The sequence below is a fragment of the Anas platyrhynchos genome, chromosome 1 (assembly GCF_047663525.1).
Source record: "Anas platyrhynchos isolate ZD024472 breed Pekin duck chromosome 1, IASCAAS_PekinDuck_T2T, whole genome shotgun sequence".
NCBI classification, from domain to species: domain Eukaryota; kingdom Metazoa; phylum Chordata; class Aves; order Anseriformes; family Anatidae; genus Anas; species Anas platyrhynchos.
Window position 1 is genome coordinate 28,789,075 of NC_092587.1, and position 14,282 is coordinate 28,803,356.

The 14,282-nt window shown below is 35.1% G+C and overlaps 1 protein-coding gene across 5 annotated transcripts in view; it reads left to right on the forward strand.

Annotated features, from left to right (window-relative positions):
* The window catches only part of DOCK4 (dedicator of cytokinesis 4), a 247,477-nt gene that overhangs the window by 94,735 nt on the left and 138,460 nt on the right, over window positions 1-14,282 (forward strand). For all 5 annotated transcript variants that reach the window (XM_038185208.2, XM_038185199.2, XM_038185205.2 and 2 more), the window contains exons 7-8: window positions 2,059-2,143; window positions 3,785-3,936. In XM_038185208.2, the coding sequence (XP_038041136.1) occupies window positions 2,059-2,143; window positions 3,785-3,936 (237 nt within the window). The remainder of the gene's footprint in view (window positions 1-2,058; window positions 2,144-3,784; window positions 3,937-14,282) is intronic.

Genomic DNA, 14,282 nt, shown 5'->3' on the forward strand with positions numbered 1-14,282 from the left:
AAAACATAAATGGCTTCAATTGCTTTCAAAACTCTGCCTCAGATGGGATGAGATAGTGAGACTTGGTCTTTGCTCAGCTTTCTAAGTTTGCAAGTGAGAAGACTACTGCAATACTTGCTGAACAAGTTATCTGAATCCAGATGTGTTGCCTATCAAATGTGTTTGAGCCCATAATTTTGTGTATTGGTAATGTAAACTCTTTGCACGTATTTGTGTTGGTGTCAGTTTTATCCATTATGCAAGATGCCATGGATACTTCTCATTATGTTGTTTTCTTTTAATCAAGCGTGTTCTTTGTATTTATTGTAGTAAACAGCAGAAGGAGTGCTACAGCTGGTTTTACCGGACATCACATTTTATTGGTCATCTCCTAAGGCATTTTTGATGTGCTTTAACTTTCTAATGCAGCAATTTTTTTTCCTTAACTATTCATGAAACAGCCTTACAGTTTTTTTAGTCTTAAGATATCCTTTATAAAATAAAGGATGTTTTGATTTTTTAATATGTTTTCTATTTTCTTCACTTGTTACAATTTCCACAGCATTTAAGTTGATGAACAGGAATTTATTGTTTTCTTCTAAGTACCAGATAAAGTTGTTATTCAAAACCCTTGAGAGAAACTATTAAAAGCACAGCAGGAGTGCCACAAAAGACTGTCCAAAATGCAATTTTGGCTTGTGTAAATCTTAAAAAAAAATAGAAAAAATCACTTAATAAGCTCAAAGTCTATAGATTTGCCTAATGATGTCGTGTTTACTTTCTGTCAGCATGAGTGAAAGCAATACAATTTATATGCGCTTATTGAAAGCTTTCTGCACTGTGATAAAGTATTTAACATCTGAAGTGCAGGTCTGAAAAACAGAAAAAATTGTCTGAGTGCAGCCACTGTACACAATTAAAGCTTATTTTACATAAATGAGTATGGTTCTCCTGCCATACTTCTTTCTAAAAGGTGTTAATTTCAGTCTAATTTCTTTGCAACTTTTCAGCCCAAAGGAGACTAGATGGATCACGTTAGATCCATCCCTGTTTGCATTCTGTACTATTCCATTTCTATGAGCACCATAAATTCATTCTCTAACATTTTTTGAAAATTTTGCATCAACTCCTGAATATTACAATATTTCAAGTAGGCAATGGCTAGTAGCCTATCTGATAAGGTTAGAATACATTTTGGCATTCGGATGCTGTTTCCGAAATCTTTTCTTTGGCTTGTATTTTTTCAGTTAAACTGATTACATGCAGAAATATTCAGTAGTAGAATTAACTGAATTTTAGGGGGTCCTGAAAGTACTGCTATCTGAAAGCCTAAACACCTAACACAGTGGAAGATCTGTCTGCTCAGAATTGTGATGAATACTGAAGTCATCAGTTCCCACTCTTCAAAAACGTATTTTTTTTTCAACTTTCTAATCTTTCAAGTTTTTCTAAATTCATCATGACTACCTCCTCCCCCATATGTGTTCTTAATCCTTATTGCTTGCTGCTGTGCTGAAAATAAGTTTTATTCCTGTTGACTGAAGTGTAGTTCATTATTTCATTCAGGGTATGCTGCCAAGCAGCTTTGATGCCTTCCAGTCCAAATTAAAAATAAATTGATATTTTGATGTTTATGGGTTTTCTTTTTATACTCTTTTCTACTGTTGTCATTCAATATGACAATACTAGTGCAATTCCCATTGTATGCTGCCCACAGTAGTATAAAGACAGTACCCATTGTATATTGTTCACAATGTGAAAATGAGCTTAAAATTGTGGAAATATGTATTCTGCTAATTTAAAAAAAAAAAAAGTGAAGAAAAGGGAGGCATCATTCATGAACAGTGGATACAGCCAAAATATTCAAAAACAAAAAACAAAAACCAAGAACCCCTTCCCCCCAACAACTAACAACTGTAGAGTACCACTAACATCTGCTTTGCTAGATGGAATCTTTATGTGAAATAGAAGAAAAGAGTTAAATTTATTGATTTATTTTCTCTTCGTATGTAGAGGCTAATTACTTGCTGTTATTCTAGTGCCTTATGGTATCTCATTGTTTCTCTTTTCCTCATGCAGACAACTGGGACTTGACTTAGTTCCGAGAAAAGAATATGCTATGGTGGATCCTGAAGAGATCAGCATTACAGAGCTCTACAGGCTGGTACGTGAACATAATAGTCCTTGAACTGTCAAATTACATGCTGAGGTTTTCATGGCAACTTTCTTGTATTTAATCAAAAGTTGTTGTTTTTTCTCAAATACACTGGAATTTGATAATACAATTACGTTTGCTATGAGGAAAGATTTCTTTTTAATAGTTATTTCATCTGTACCTCTGTATGATATGCTTTGATTTGATACCAAGTTTGAGTGCACACATGTACATACTACATGTTATTTGTTGAAGGTTTTGTATTCTAATATATCATTAAAATTATGTGTTCTAACATGAATTTAATCATTGATAAAAGCTTATGAGACTCTTTAACTGGCCCCTGAGTCCTGTTAGATAAGATTAATGGAAATACAATAATATACCTGTGGTACGAGTATTGTCATGAATAATCTTACTGGCCTGTTGATCTCTTCTAATATATTAATGTGAATAGCAGTTGAACTGCATAATAATGCTCTCCTTTGGGCATGAAAGCCCATCTTGGCCTACTGAAATTGTACTGATACTTCTTATTCTGATTTAATCTCCAGTGAGGTGTAAGAAAACATGCCAATTCCTTTCTGTGGGCTTTGGCTCATGGTGCTACAGCTGTAGTAATAGAATCCTGAGCCCTATTTGCTTACAATTAACCATTTATTTAAACTAAATTTTATTTATGGTAGTCCATGTATTTAATATAGAATGTGGAATTAAAAAAAAAACTAATTGTGGTAATTTGCTGTGGAGCTGAAATTATATGTTTAATATTTTTTATGACTTATTTTGATGACTTGTACTGTCAAGTCTAATAGCAATGTATTCACACTAGAATCAGTATACCTTTGGGCAGGTTCAGCCATATGTAACCTTACAGAATCTTGTTGAAGTACTAGATGAAATACAGTGAGAAACTGTATTAATTAATCAGAAGAAGAAACATACAGAGGAAGAATAACGCAGAAAAGTAATGATGAAACTCATGGAGTGCACTAAAGAGAAAGAAAAAGTGCACTAAAGAGAAAGAAAAAGGCCCAGAATAACCTCAGTTTAAAGGCTAAGTAACTTAGAAAGATCACTGTTTTAAAATTGGTTTTGGTACAGCATAAGAGAGAAATAGTATACCCTTAATTGATGTTTAAAAAATGGTGAAGGTCTAAACTGGAAAGTCAAACCAAGAGAGCTTAGTAGCCTCTACGCAAGCCTGTCAAAGATTAGAAAATAATGAAGTGATTTTTTCCATTTTAAAATACTTCTCCTAAGTCTTTTGCAAAAGCATTTTTGTGTGTATTTGAATACGAGAATATCAGATCATTAACTATTTAAGCTAGCTATGAAATACAACCCTGTAGGTTTACAACAGAGGTTTAAAATGGCTTGAAATTCTCAGAGCACAAAAAAGGTAATCTTGTAGAGGTTACTGTTGTATCCCAGTGATAATTATGATGCAGTGTAACACTGGAAAATCTCTTGCCTTTCTTCTCAGACAGGGAAAAACATGTAAAGAACAAAACCCTACTGCAAACTAATATTGAATTAAAAGTTTAAATATTGGGAATAAGAAAATAGTCCAGTATTATGTTTTCTACCTTTTTATTTTGACATTTTTACAATTCAAATTTACTACTGTGTTTTTTGTGCTATTTTTAGATGGAGCATCGTCATCGAAAAAAAGACACACCAGTACCAGCTAGCAGCCACCACCTTTTTGTTCAGATGAAGAGTCTGATGTGCTCCAACCTGGGAGAGGAACTGGAAGTAATCTTCTCACTCTTTGATAGTAAAGAAAATCGGCCCATCAGGTAGAACATGATTTTTCGCTGGGATACTGATTTTACATAAATGTTGTCAATGTGTCTCTTTCAATCCTGGTAACAAATTTCACATTTAGAAACAAGCAAAAACTAGCATTGATTCAGGATTATTATTTTTTTTTTTTGCTTCCTTTTGTAATTTAGTTCCTATAGTTAATATTTGGCAGTATCATTCTAGATGTAAATAATTTATTTTTCTCCATGTTGTTTACTTATTTCAGTTTCCAGTTTGTTTTGCTTGAGTGGGAACATAGATGCATACAGAGTGAATATTAATTCTGTGACCCAAAGGTCTTTCTTCAGTATCTTTATTTTCCTTTCTCCTAATCAGCACACATTCAGAACTTAGAACTGTTGCTTGCTCTGTAATATTTATAAAATGAATTCTCCTAGATACTTCAGACTGGAGAGCTTAGTGAATTATAAATCTCCTTATAATAGGAGCCTGAGGTGCGTGCTCTTAAATGAAGCAGTCAAAACTGGTCTCACATGTATTTAGAGTTTGTTTGGCTTTCGTTTTTTTCATCTGGGAGCTGATCCTGGAACCATTCATCTTCTGTTTGTCCTAGAGCTGAAATTCTGTGCAAGCCCTGACAACACTTTTAATTTTAAAATGATCAGTAGCTATTTCTATTCCCAGCATGTTTCTGGCCAAGAGAGAGGACAGGAGCAGAAACCATGATGCACTTTGTAAATATGAGCACAGGGGGAAAGTGGAGTTAGTGGAAGAACCTTCTGTGTGAAGAACCTTCTGGAATATTGCAGGAAGACTGAATAAGCAATGCCATACAAATGCTTGTGGTGTGGTGACACAAGACCGGTCAGAAGGCTCCCACTCATAATTTGCTGCTGGTTGTTAGTGTATTCTTCTCAGTTCTCCTACCTGTAGTAAGAACGTGTACTGGAGTCAGCAAGTATCTGCTTTAAGGCTGGCCACTGAAGAAATGAAAGACTAGAATTCAAAACAAAATATACTTCAGATAAAAGAGCACACACATACACCAACAGAAAGAAAAGCTAAGCCTGTTAATAGGGTAAAAAGTGTTCTTCTAAATGTGTACAAAGTCATGATTGTGTACTACTTGTCTTTTTGTATATATGGCAATATGAATTTGGTTGGGGTGCATGAGGAGACTGGGCTGAATTTGACAAAATGATGTTTGCTTCGAAATTGTGCAAGATAGCTACCTACTTCTAAGGAAGATCATACTGAGTAAATTGATTTTTATTGTTAATGAAATAGTGTAACTATTGCTGGGATATTAGCTGCTAAGTACTGACACTTCATTCTGGCCTGCACGTTGGACATTAGTCACTGAAAGACAGTTTACTGTCATTTCTGAGAATTAAATGTGCATCAGGGCACATCTTTTGTGTCCATTCCAGTGAATGGCATAGCAGGTGATGGATTTAGGAGAGAGCTTCAGACCTTGACAGAAACAATTTGGGAGTTATAGATTGCTGAAAACAAGGTTATGGCAGTAGTGGCTGTATGAAAGCAAATGGATTGGATTTCACGTTCACATGAAAGCACAAATTTTCGAGCTGTTTGTCACATGCTTGCTGTGATCTGACCTTTAGTTATTGATTTCTGACTCCAGTGTCTGTTTGCAGCTGCTTTATTATGTGTAAACTTCCTCATCCCATTACCGACAAACCTTGAAGGAACGTGTTGTCATGAATCCAAACTGCCTTCTAGAGCATGGGAGGAATGACAAGGTGATATTTGTGAAGGTAGTTTGCTACCACCTGTAAAACAAACACACACACACCCCTCTACCACAAAAAATAACAAAAATCCGAGCCAGGAAACAAGAATCCCCTCAATGCATTGAAAAAAAATGAACCTGAGAGGGTTTTCACAAGAACAAATTAAAATATAAGGTATATTTGCATCGTAGAATGAGCTGGAATGCAGATGTGTCCAAGGTGGAGACAGGTGATCTTTGTGGACTGGATCTGCAAGCAACATCACCATGTTGTCACAAACTTAAGAGGCTTTTGTGCTCACGCTCAATGCATGCATGGCCACAGTTCCCAGCCCTACTCTGTATTTCAGACAGTTGGCTATTTGTAGAGCACATAAATAAGTCTGAAGTCTTGCGTATGTATTGCACACACAGCAATACAGTATGAGTTACATTTTTCATTCAGTACAAATTGGCAAGATATTTCAGAGGTCTTTATGCCCTGGCTACAGCTGATACAGGCATGCAATAAACAGCCTCCCTCAGGAGGAGACGATGTGTAAGAAGAGACTGTGTGTGCACTCCTCAGTTACTCCTCAGCTCAAATCTACCATGAATCCAAAGCCTACTGGCAATAACAGAGTTGTGAGCTGCGAAGTGTGGAGCCTGGATGTACATGCTAATTCTGGAAGAAATTAGCAGATCAAAAAGCTGTGTTTAGCAACACCTTAGTGTCTGTCACAACCTTGCTGGGTGATTTGCCTGTTGATTTCCCAAGTCATTGCTTTATAGCCCACTAGAAAAAAGCAATGAAAATACTAGATGAAGTTCTTGCACCTATGAACTTAAGGAACTGTACATGGTAATTTATGTCCTGAAATAGAAAGATACTTGATTAAAAATATAAGTATATGAATATACGTAACTTATTATGTATTTCTTAAATTTGTCGGTTATGGTATTAGAATTTGGGAGTTTTGTTTCTTTGGACTTTTTTGCTTTTTACCTCAGATTTCAGTTTTTCAAGCACTATATGTATACCAAGCTTTCCTTAGGTGGATAATGCTGCTTGTTTTAATGAGGCAGTTGGAATGCATAATGTTAAGTACAAGCTTAGAGGTACAATTGCTCCAAAAATAGTGGCTGCTTGTAGATTCTAATCTGGTTTTCATTGTCCGCCTGATGTAAATTGACATAAAACAGGTGATCTTTGTTGCCTCTTAGAGAAAGAGTTCATTTGGAGAGAGTAAAAAGAGCAGAATTGAGATTTAATGATGGAATTTCTGTTCAGATATATTTCCTTATTAAGACTAACTCATATTCTTATCAGATCAACCTGCAAACATAAGATCTCTATATACTTGTTTCATTATTTATAACCTCAGGTTTATGTAGTTGAAATAACAGCTTTAAAAGACCGTTGGGTTAATAGAAGCAGTATTCTGTTTGTTTGTTTTTAAATAGATTGTGCACCTTTTTTGAGACTGTGGAAAATATAGTATTTTATATTCTCAGTTTCATACATTCTATGAAGCTGTTTGAGCAGAAATGTTTGTTCAAGCATCATGGTTAAAAAAAAAAAAAAAGCAATTGTAGATATTGAGGTTGAGCAAGTACATACAAAAGGGAATAGTAAGGCTTTAGGAAGCTTGAGTAGCAGCACTTTTCCTAGTCCAACTCCAGACTCGTGCAAGAAAAAGACTGTGAGTAGGATGCTCTGATCTAGTGCAGGTAGCTATATATATATATTATATATATATATATATTTATATATATATTTATATATATTTATCATGTTTCATCTCACAGATCACCTGGCTTCTTCATGTTATTGGCCTGCAGGGAACCAAAGCATATAAAGATATTTTATTGCGATATAGATTATTTTATAATTTATTAATACAAATCTGTCTGGATATCACTAGAGAATTTATACAGAATATTTTCATTACATTTGGAGTGTTTAAACATGACTGATAAGAGGATGTCATTTACTTACATGGATAAAACAATCTGATCTTGTGATAGTCACTTTGTAGTGTTTGCAACTATTGATTTTTCTGATCAACTGTAGTGCAGTATGCTTTGAAAGGGTTTCATTTTCCTCTTCCTTTAATTTAAAAATATCTGAATTTATTAATAATGTGGATAACATGTTACCATATGAAAACCAAAAGAAAAAGGAATGCAATTGATAACATAGGGAAGGTATGGTTTAATAGCTGAACCTTATATTAAAGTGCAAGAATAAGGTTGCCCTTAGGCCATTGTAAAGTTGTAGTTTTCTCAAGTAATATTAACAACTGCCCAGACTTATATTGTCATTGAACAATGAAAGGTAATGAAACATTTTTTATTGTTGTTGTTGCTATAGTTATAGGTTCTTTCTGAAAAAAGCGTGCCATAGCAACTGTGTCAAACCAAGTTACAAGCAGCAAGCACAATGTGTTAACAGATCTTGCATTTGATTTAGCGGGGCTAGAATTATTCCTAATAAGAGAATACAGCATAATGACATGAAAAGATCAGATTGAAAGAATATAGGTGTATAAAGTAGAATGAAATTTAGATATTAAATTGATTAAATTGAAAACTATGATCCTGAATATCAGCACACAACTTTTATCTAGTTCTCATGATCCTTATGTTTTGCATAGGAGGTAAGTTGTACGTGTGTTCTTGGCAGGGCTGGATTCTAACACTTCAGTGTTAGACACTGTTTGTCTTTGTAAAAACAACCAGAGGAGGAAAAGGAGAATACTAATGATTGTAATTCCCTTTACAGAATATTTAAAGGATGGTTGCTCTAGCTTAAGAAACAGTCGAGATTCCCTGGGAGCTAGAAAATGTAAGGCTGAATATTTGAAGACAGAGCAAGAAACTGAGCATGGGTCTTTGTCTTCTTAAAGAAAAGTCAACCTGTCAATATAATTCCATTCTTCAGCTACACCACAACCTTGTTTCTCTTTAAAAAAAAAAAAAAAAAAGTCCAAAGTGGTCACAGCACACTTTATCTGTAAATTTAGTATACGCTTCTTCATCACTTTTTCTTTCTCTAATTGCTGGTGGTTCATTAGAAAAGAAGAGGGAGGGATACCTTTACGCTCTGGAATATGTGTTGGTGGAGGTGTCTTTCTGTATTCATGAGTGAAATACCAAGATTAAGATTTATGCCAATGGTTAGCTTTTCTTTTTTTGTTTTAGAAGGCTTAATGGTGAATAAATGGACTTTAGGATTGGAATACAGCTCCAGTGACATCTAAACATAATGTCTTTGTGTGAATCACATACCTAGGCTTCTGCTAAGCATACGGACTGTTTTAGTTGAGTTTAGTTGAGCTGCCAATTGGTGAAGATGAGAAAGTGAGTCAGCTGATAATGCGTCTGTGTCTACTTTAGGGCATTCTGATTAGCTCTTTAGAATCCATCAGCTGTATTTATTAAAGAGCTGCCCAGTGTACCCTGAAGTAATTTTGACTTGAATCCATCCAATTTCTTTTTTGTTTTCTATGCAGCTACTTCAGATCTCAGTAAAGTTTCAAAAAGAGTTGTTGTTGAAATCATAAAGGATATTAATATTAATATTATTTAGCTGACTGCTTGAGATTAGCCTCTCAGAGTGGAACCAAAAAGAAAAGTACCCTGAATTTGCTCTTAAAATATTTGCAAAGAATTTGCAAAGAGTAGGGAGATCAAAACCACATGATGAATTTATGCACACATTTATAACTGTTGCTTAGGTATATATTGAAATTCTTTTGTTAAGAAAGAAAGCGCTGACTGTGTGACTCTTCTGTTACATTGTGGTAGGCAGTGTACATGTTCCAGTGTAACAGAGAAATTGATCTTCTGGTTGCGTATGACCTACAAGTGCATTTCTAGACTAGCACCTGTTAAGTAAATGATTAAAACCATAATATCCTTACTCTGGTTTTGATAATGTATCTTAGTATTTTTAGGTGTCGAATGAAAGGAAAATGAAGGAAAAGAAAATTAATTAAAGTTATAACTACATTATTTTCAAATAATTTTTCATTTTAACAGCATGGATAAATGCTAACAATCTTCCCAATATGTAGAAGAATTAGACAGTAATAGCTTTTCAGGTGAGATGTGAGAGAATTGTGATGTAGAAACGAATTAGTGACTTGCCTAGAGAAGAAATCAGATAGTGACAGAGATTCAGTGTGATGCAGGGGGAGGTAAGGCAGTGTCTGACCTCCAGACTTCCTGTCTAAAGACTTCTCTAGATTGGGAGCAGCTGTGATGTATCACTTGCACCCAGTTTACACACACTTTAGGCAACAGAATTTTTTTTCTGTCAAATTTCGTAAGATAGAGATAAATGTTCTTTTGTGATCACTGTCTTGCTCTTCATAGGAATCTTAGCTTTTGTTGGGGACTGTACTTTTCTCGATTTTTTTTGTTGCTGGAAATTTCTATTAAAAATTAATTTTTTAATTATGTTGGTGTCTGCAGAAGCATCAATTCTGTTGAGTATTAATTATGCAATAGTAAAATGCAGGCTTATTTATGACTATTATAGTTAATAAACAGTTATGAGTAATTACTTTGCAGAGTATTTCTGTATTGATATAATTTTACTGATTTTAATGTGTACCTTCACGCTTCAAAAAGCTGTTTGGATATGCACATCTACTTCTTTTTGAAGCAAGAAAACTGCAGAAGTTTGCTCTTGATAGTCAAGTATTGAAATCTGAGGGATGATGTACTTATGTACTTGATGCATTAAGACTACTGTTGCAAATAACTTTCTGACTAATTGGTACATACTAGTTTCTCTTGACTCTCTTGTGTATGCATATGTATTTATACATACTTTTCAGCTAGACTAACTACTAGGAGTTTCTAGGAATTTTTTTTTTTGTTTTTTTTTCCTTTACATTAATAATAAACAGATGAAGTCAGCCCCTAATGAGTCCCATAGTTTTCACTGTTGTGTTCATTTATATTGTTCCATTTGCTTCCTGCTTTCTTCTTTGCAGTTTTCTTTCTTAGGACAGTAACAGTCACTTCATGGTACATGGCAAATTTGTGAATGGCTCTCCTTTAACAGCCATATGACTTGTCCCAGTAAAATTCTTTGGTTGTGTCTTCTACTAACCTTACATTCTTCTTCCCCTTTTATTTCTGTCCAGGTCACAAACCTGTTTGTGAATTTTTCTTTTTTTTTTTTTTTTAAGTAAAAATTTGCCTTGATGAAGCTTTACTTTGTAACACTAATTACATTGTAAGAATTGTAATAGACAAGCAAAATTTTCCGTGTACATAGTTGTAGAGTAGTATTGGCTTTGTATCTGGAAAATGTAAGAAGTCCGTGATCGTATCTTCAGTTTTTCTCTTGAGGCTTTTTTGTCTTTCAGTTCAATCCTGTGGGCTTGGCTACTGCTGAGCTTTTACTGGGTACTCAGAGTTGTACAGCATCTTTGTCTGTTTCTGAAGTACGTTGTCTCAAACATACTCTGCCTCGATCTATTGAGAGTCCAGACGGTGGTTAATTAGTGTTGTTCAGAAATGCTTTCATAAAATCTGTTCCTTGTATCTGGCACGCTCAACAAATGTTTGAGAAAAGCAAAATCCAAAGGGTTTATCAATTTAGTACCGGGCTTTAACGGTTTGTTTTAATACTGTCTCATTTTCTTATAAGACTGCTATGTACAAGCAGTGCTAGCCAGTGGGAGTAGGGTTGTAGAGCATCAGTTGATGCTAAGAGCTCAGTGTTAACATGTGTGAATGTTTGGAGGATTAAACTAAGGACAAATTGATGTGGTTGTGTGGACTGATTGCTCAGGAATGGCAAGAGCATATCTGCCAGTTTAATCCAGGAGAAATCCAGTTCAATAATTTAGACTGTTTTGTATTGTGAATCAAAACATGACTTGTGAAGGCAATTGGGAGATTTTCTTCAAAAGCAGACTCCCGATACAAATTAAGCTGATCATGTAGATCATAAAATAGTATGTATATATATATAATAGTGTATATAAAATGAGTGTTACAGGATTATAGTTTGAATGGGGAAAATTCCTGTAAAACAGAGCAACTGAGCTGTAATTCTGTCAGTTTTTACTCTGGGTGTTAGACATTGCAATTACGTTGCAAAAACATTTTCAGATTTAAATGGGATTATAGATTAATTTCAGTTGATTTTAGAGTGAGATGCACTTATAGGAAAATAACTAATTTTAAACTAATGACAAAAGATACGATATTGTGGAACTCCAAAGGAAGACTGGAAATGTGTGTTGTCAGCATTTCAGAAGGGTGCAATGACCTTGTGTTCTTCATTAGCTGTTTTATAAATATATTTTAATTTGTGAATATTTATGAGATTTCTGAAGTTTTTGAGATTTTTCTATTCTTAAGAAATTATCATTAGCTTCTCTTCTGTAAAGTTGGAGTATGAAGGTGCTTAGATTCCCAACATTGAGAATACCAAAGAATGTGACAATGATTGTGTGCCTTGGGGTGTCTTATTCACTTACCAGCCCAAAAATTAACTAAATGAACTGAACCCTTTTCCAGCAGTTGGATCACATGTACGAATTCTGTAGTATGTATTTTAACTGATTACACAGATCCCAATTTACAACGTAAGATTTTTTGAGATATAAAGGACATTTGATGATGGTAAGTTCTTTTCTCCTTTAAGTGCTCATGTCATTTGCCAAGTACCGCCGTTTGTTGCAGCAGCGATGACCTTAGTGGAGCCAGAAAGACCATTTGTGCTGGAGCTCTGTGACCAATCCTTTAATCAAAAATATATTGATTTTTTTTTTTTTATCAGATCCTGGAAAGATCTCACTTACCAGCTTTTAATAGAATTGTTTTAACAAGTTGCAAGGGACAACATAACAACTTAGCTGTTTTCCAGACAATGCACATTGTTCACCAAGAGTCTAACTTTATTTCTTACCACAATAATATTCTGCTGTTACTGAAAAAAAAAAAAAAAAGTTTACCAGATGACTACTTTCCAAACTCAAATATCACAATGTCCTCTGAGATGCCTCCTTTTCTCTACAGCTACTGTAAAGTCGTATTTGTATTTGCAGTACATTGCTATCTGGAGATCCTGTCTGTTTCTGTAAAGAAACTTAGAAACACAGGCAACTGTCATCTTGGGGGTGCACTGTGAAAAAGGGAACAGAGGGTATTAATCTGTCTACCTGCATTTGTCCAGTTAACACAGTGGTCTCTGCTCTTGTTACTGATGAGTATGCATGAGGATGCTGCATCATCTTCTGCCCAAAGTCCCAGCTGCTCTGCTGACCTTTACATTTGCGTAGTGTTTGTGCTTCTGTATGTTATGACAACATGCTGCAGTAGAACACATTTTTTTTCCTCAAATCTGCAGTGAAGCACATGGTTCTTGTGTAGCAGTGTCTTCGCTAAGCCATTTCCTTAATGTTATCATTTTCTCCAAATAGCAATGCTATTAATAGAACAATTTTAAGGCAGCTCTTCAGAAAGATGGAGTGTGTTAAGAGTTTCTTTCACTGCTGTACACTTTGTGTCTGTGTCAATATGATAGGAATGTCTTATCACAAATGATTGATGCCTCTGGCCCCATCTGTGTGAGAAGCAGAGATAAGTTGGCATGCTAATCCTCCTTTTCCCATCACCTTGAACAACCTTGTTTGTAACTATCGTATTGCCCTCAAACGGGCGCAGATTCTTTGGCAGCACAAAGAGGAGCAGGCAGTTTATCCAAGGCCATAAAGGCAAAGTGCAGTTTCTATATGCTTAAGGACTGTGTAGGCTCTATACCACATCAAAGAATAAGCAGATTACTCTTCATTTGCTGTACTTTAAACTTTTTAGTGACATTCATACACATTAACCAGTTCACGCCTTTCTTCTCTCAGTTGTGTTATTACTTTAAATGACTTAAATCACTAATTCACTTTCAGTGGAAAGCTGAAATCCACATTTTGATACTCAAAATATTTGTGTTCTAATTTATTCTTTTGATATATTTTTTCATAAAAAAGCAATTTTTCCCCCTTTAATAAACAAATGCTCTCCTCCCCTTTAATTAAGGGAAATCTTTAAGTATTTTGGTATACAAAAAAAAATGTTTAAGGTCATTTTTTGTAACTTCCCTCCAAGTCCCTAAACATGAGATCTGCTCTGTTCTATGGCAGCTGAAAGAAACCAACCTCTAACCTCCCTGTAACTAGAAGCTTACAGAACTGGCTAGTGCTAATTGTTAAAAGTCAGAACAGCAAGGAAGTGCTTGGACTCCTCTTGAATCGAGCTGATGATACCCGTCCTTACCCAGCAGGCTCACTGTTTTGAACCCATGACGTCTTTCTTCTTTACAGGCTAAGATGTCCTTGTGACCTCTCTTGAGCTACAGCTCAGAAAGTCAATATTATTTTGAGCATGTAAGTCAATGGGGTTACACCTGAGTTTCAATATCCAGTTTACTTAGGATCTGTGCTCCAGACATCAGGAGATGCAAATAGCTCAGCTCCTTGTTGCTTCTCAGTAATGTGGAATGCTCAGCCATAAAAGAGATGAAAAGAAGATTTGTGAAATGGTAGGGTGTGTACTCAGTGCAATGCTATAGAAGTTATTAAAAGAGTCCAGCAGTATCCTGCATGGATAGCCATATAGCTG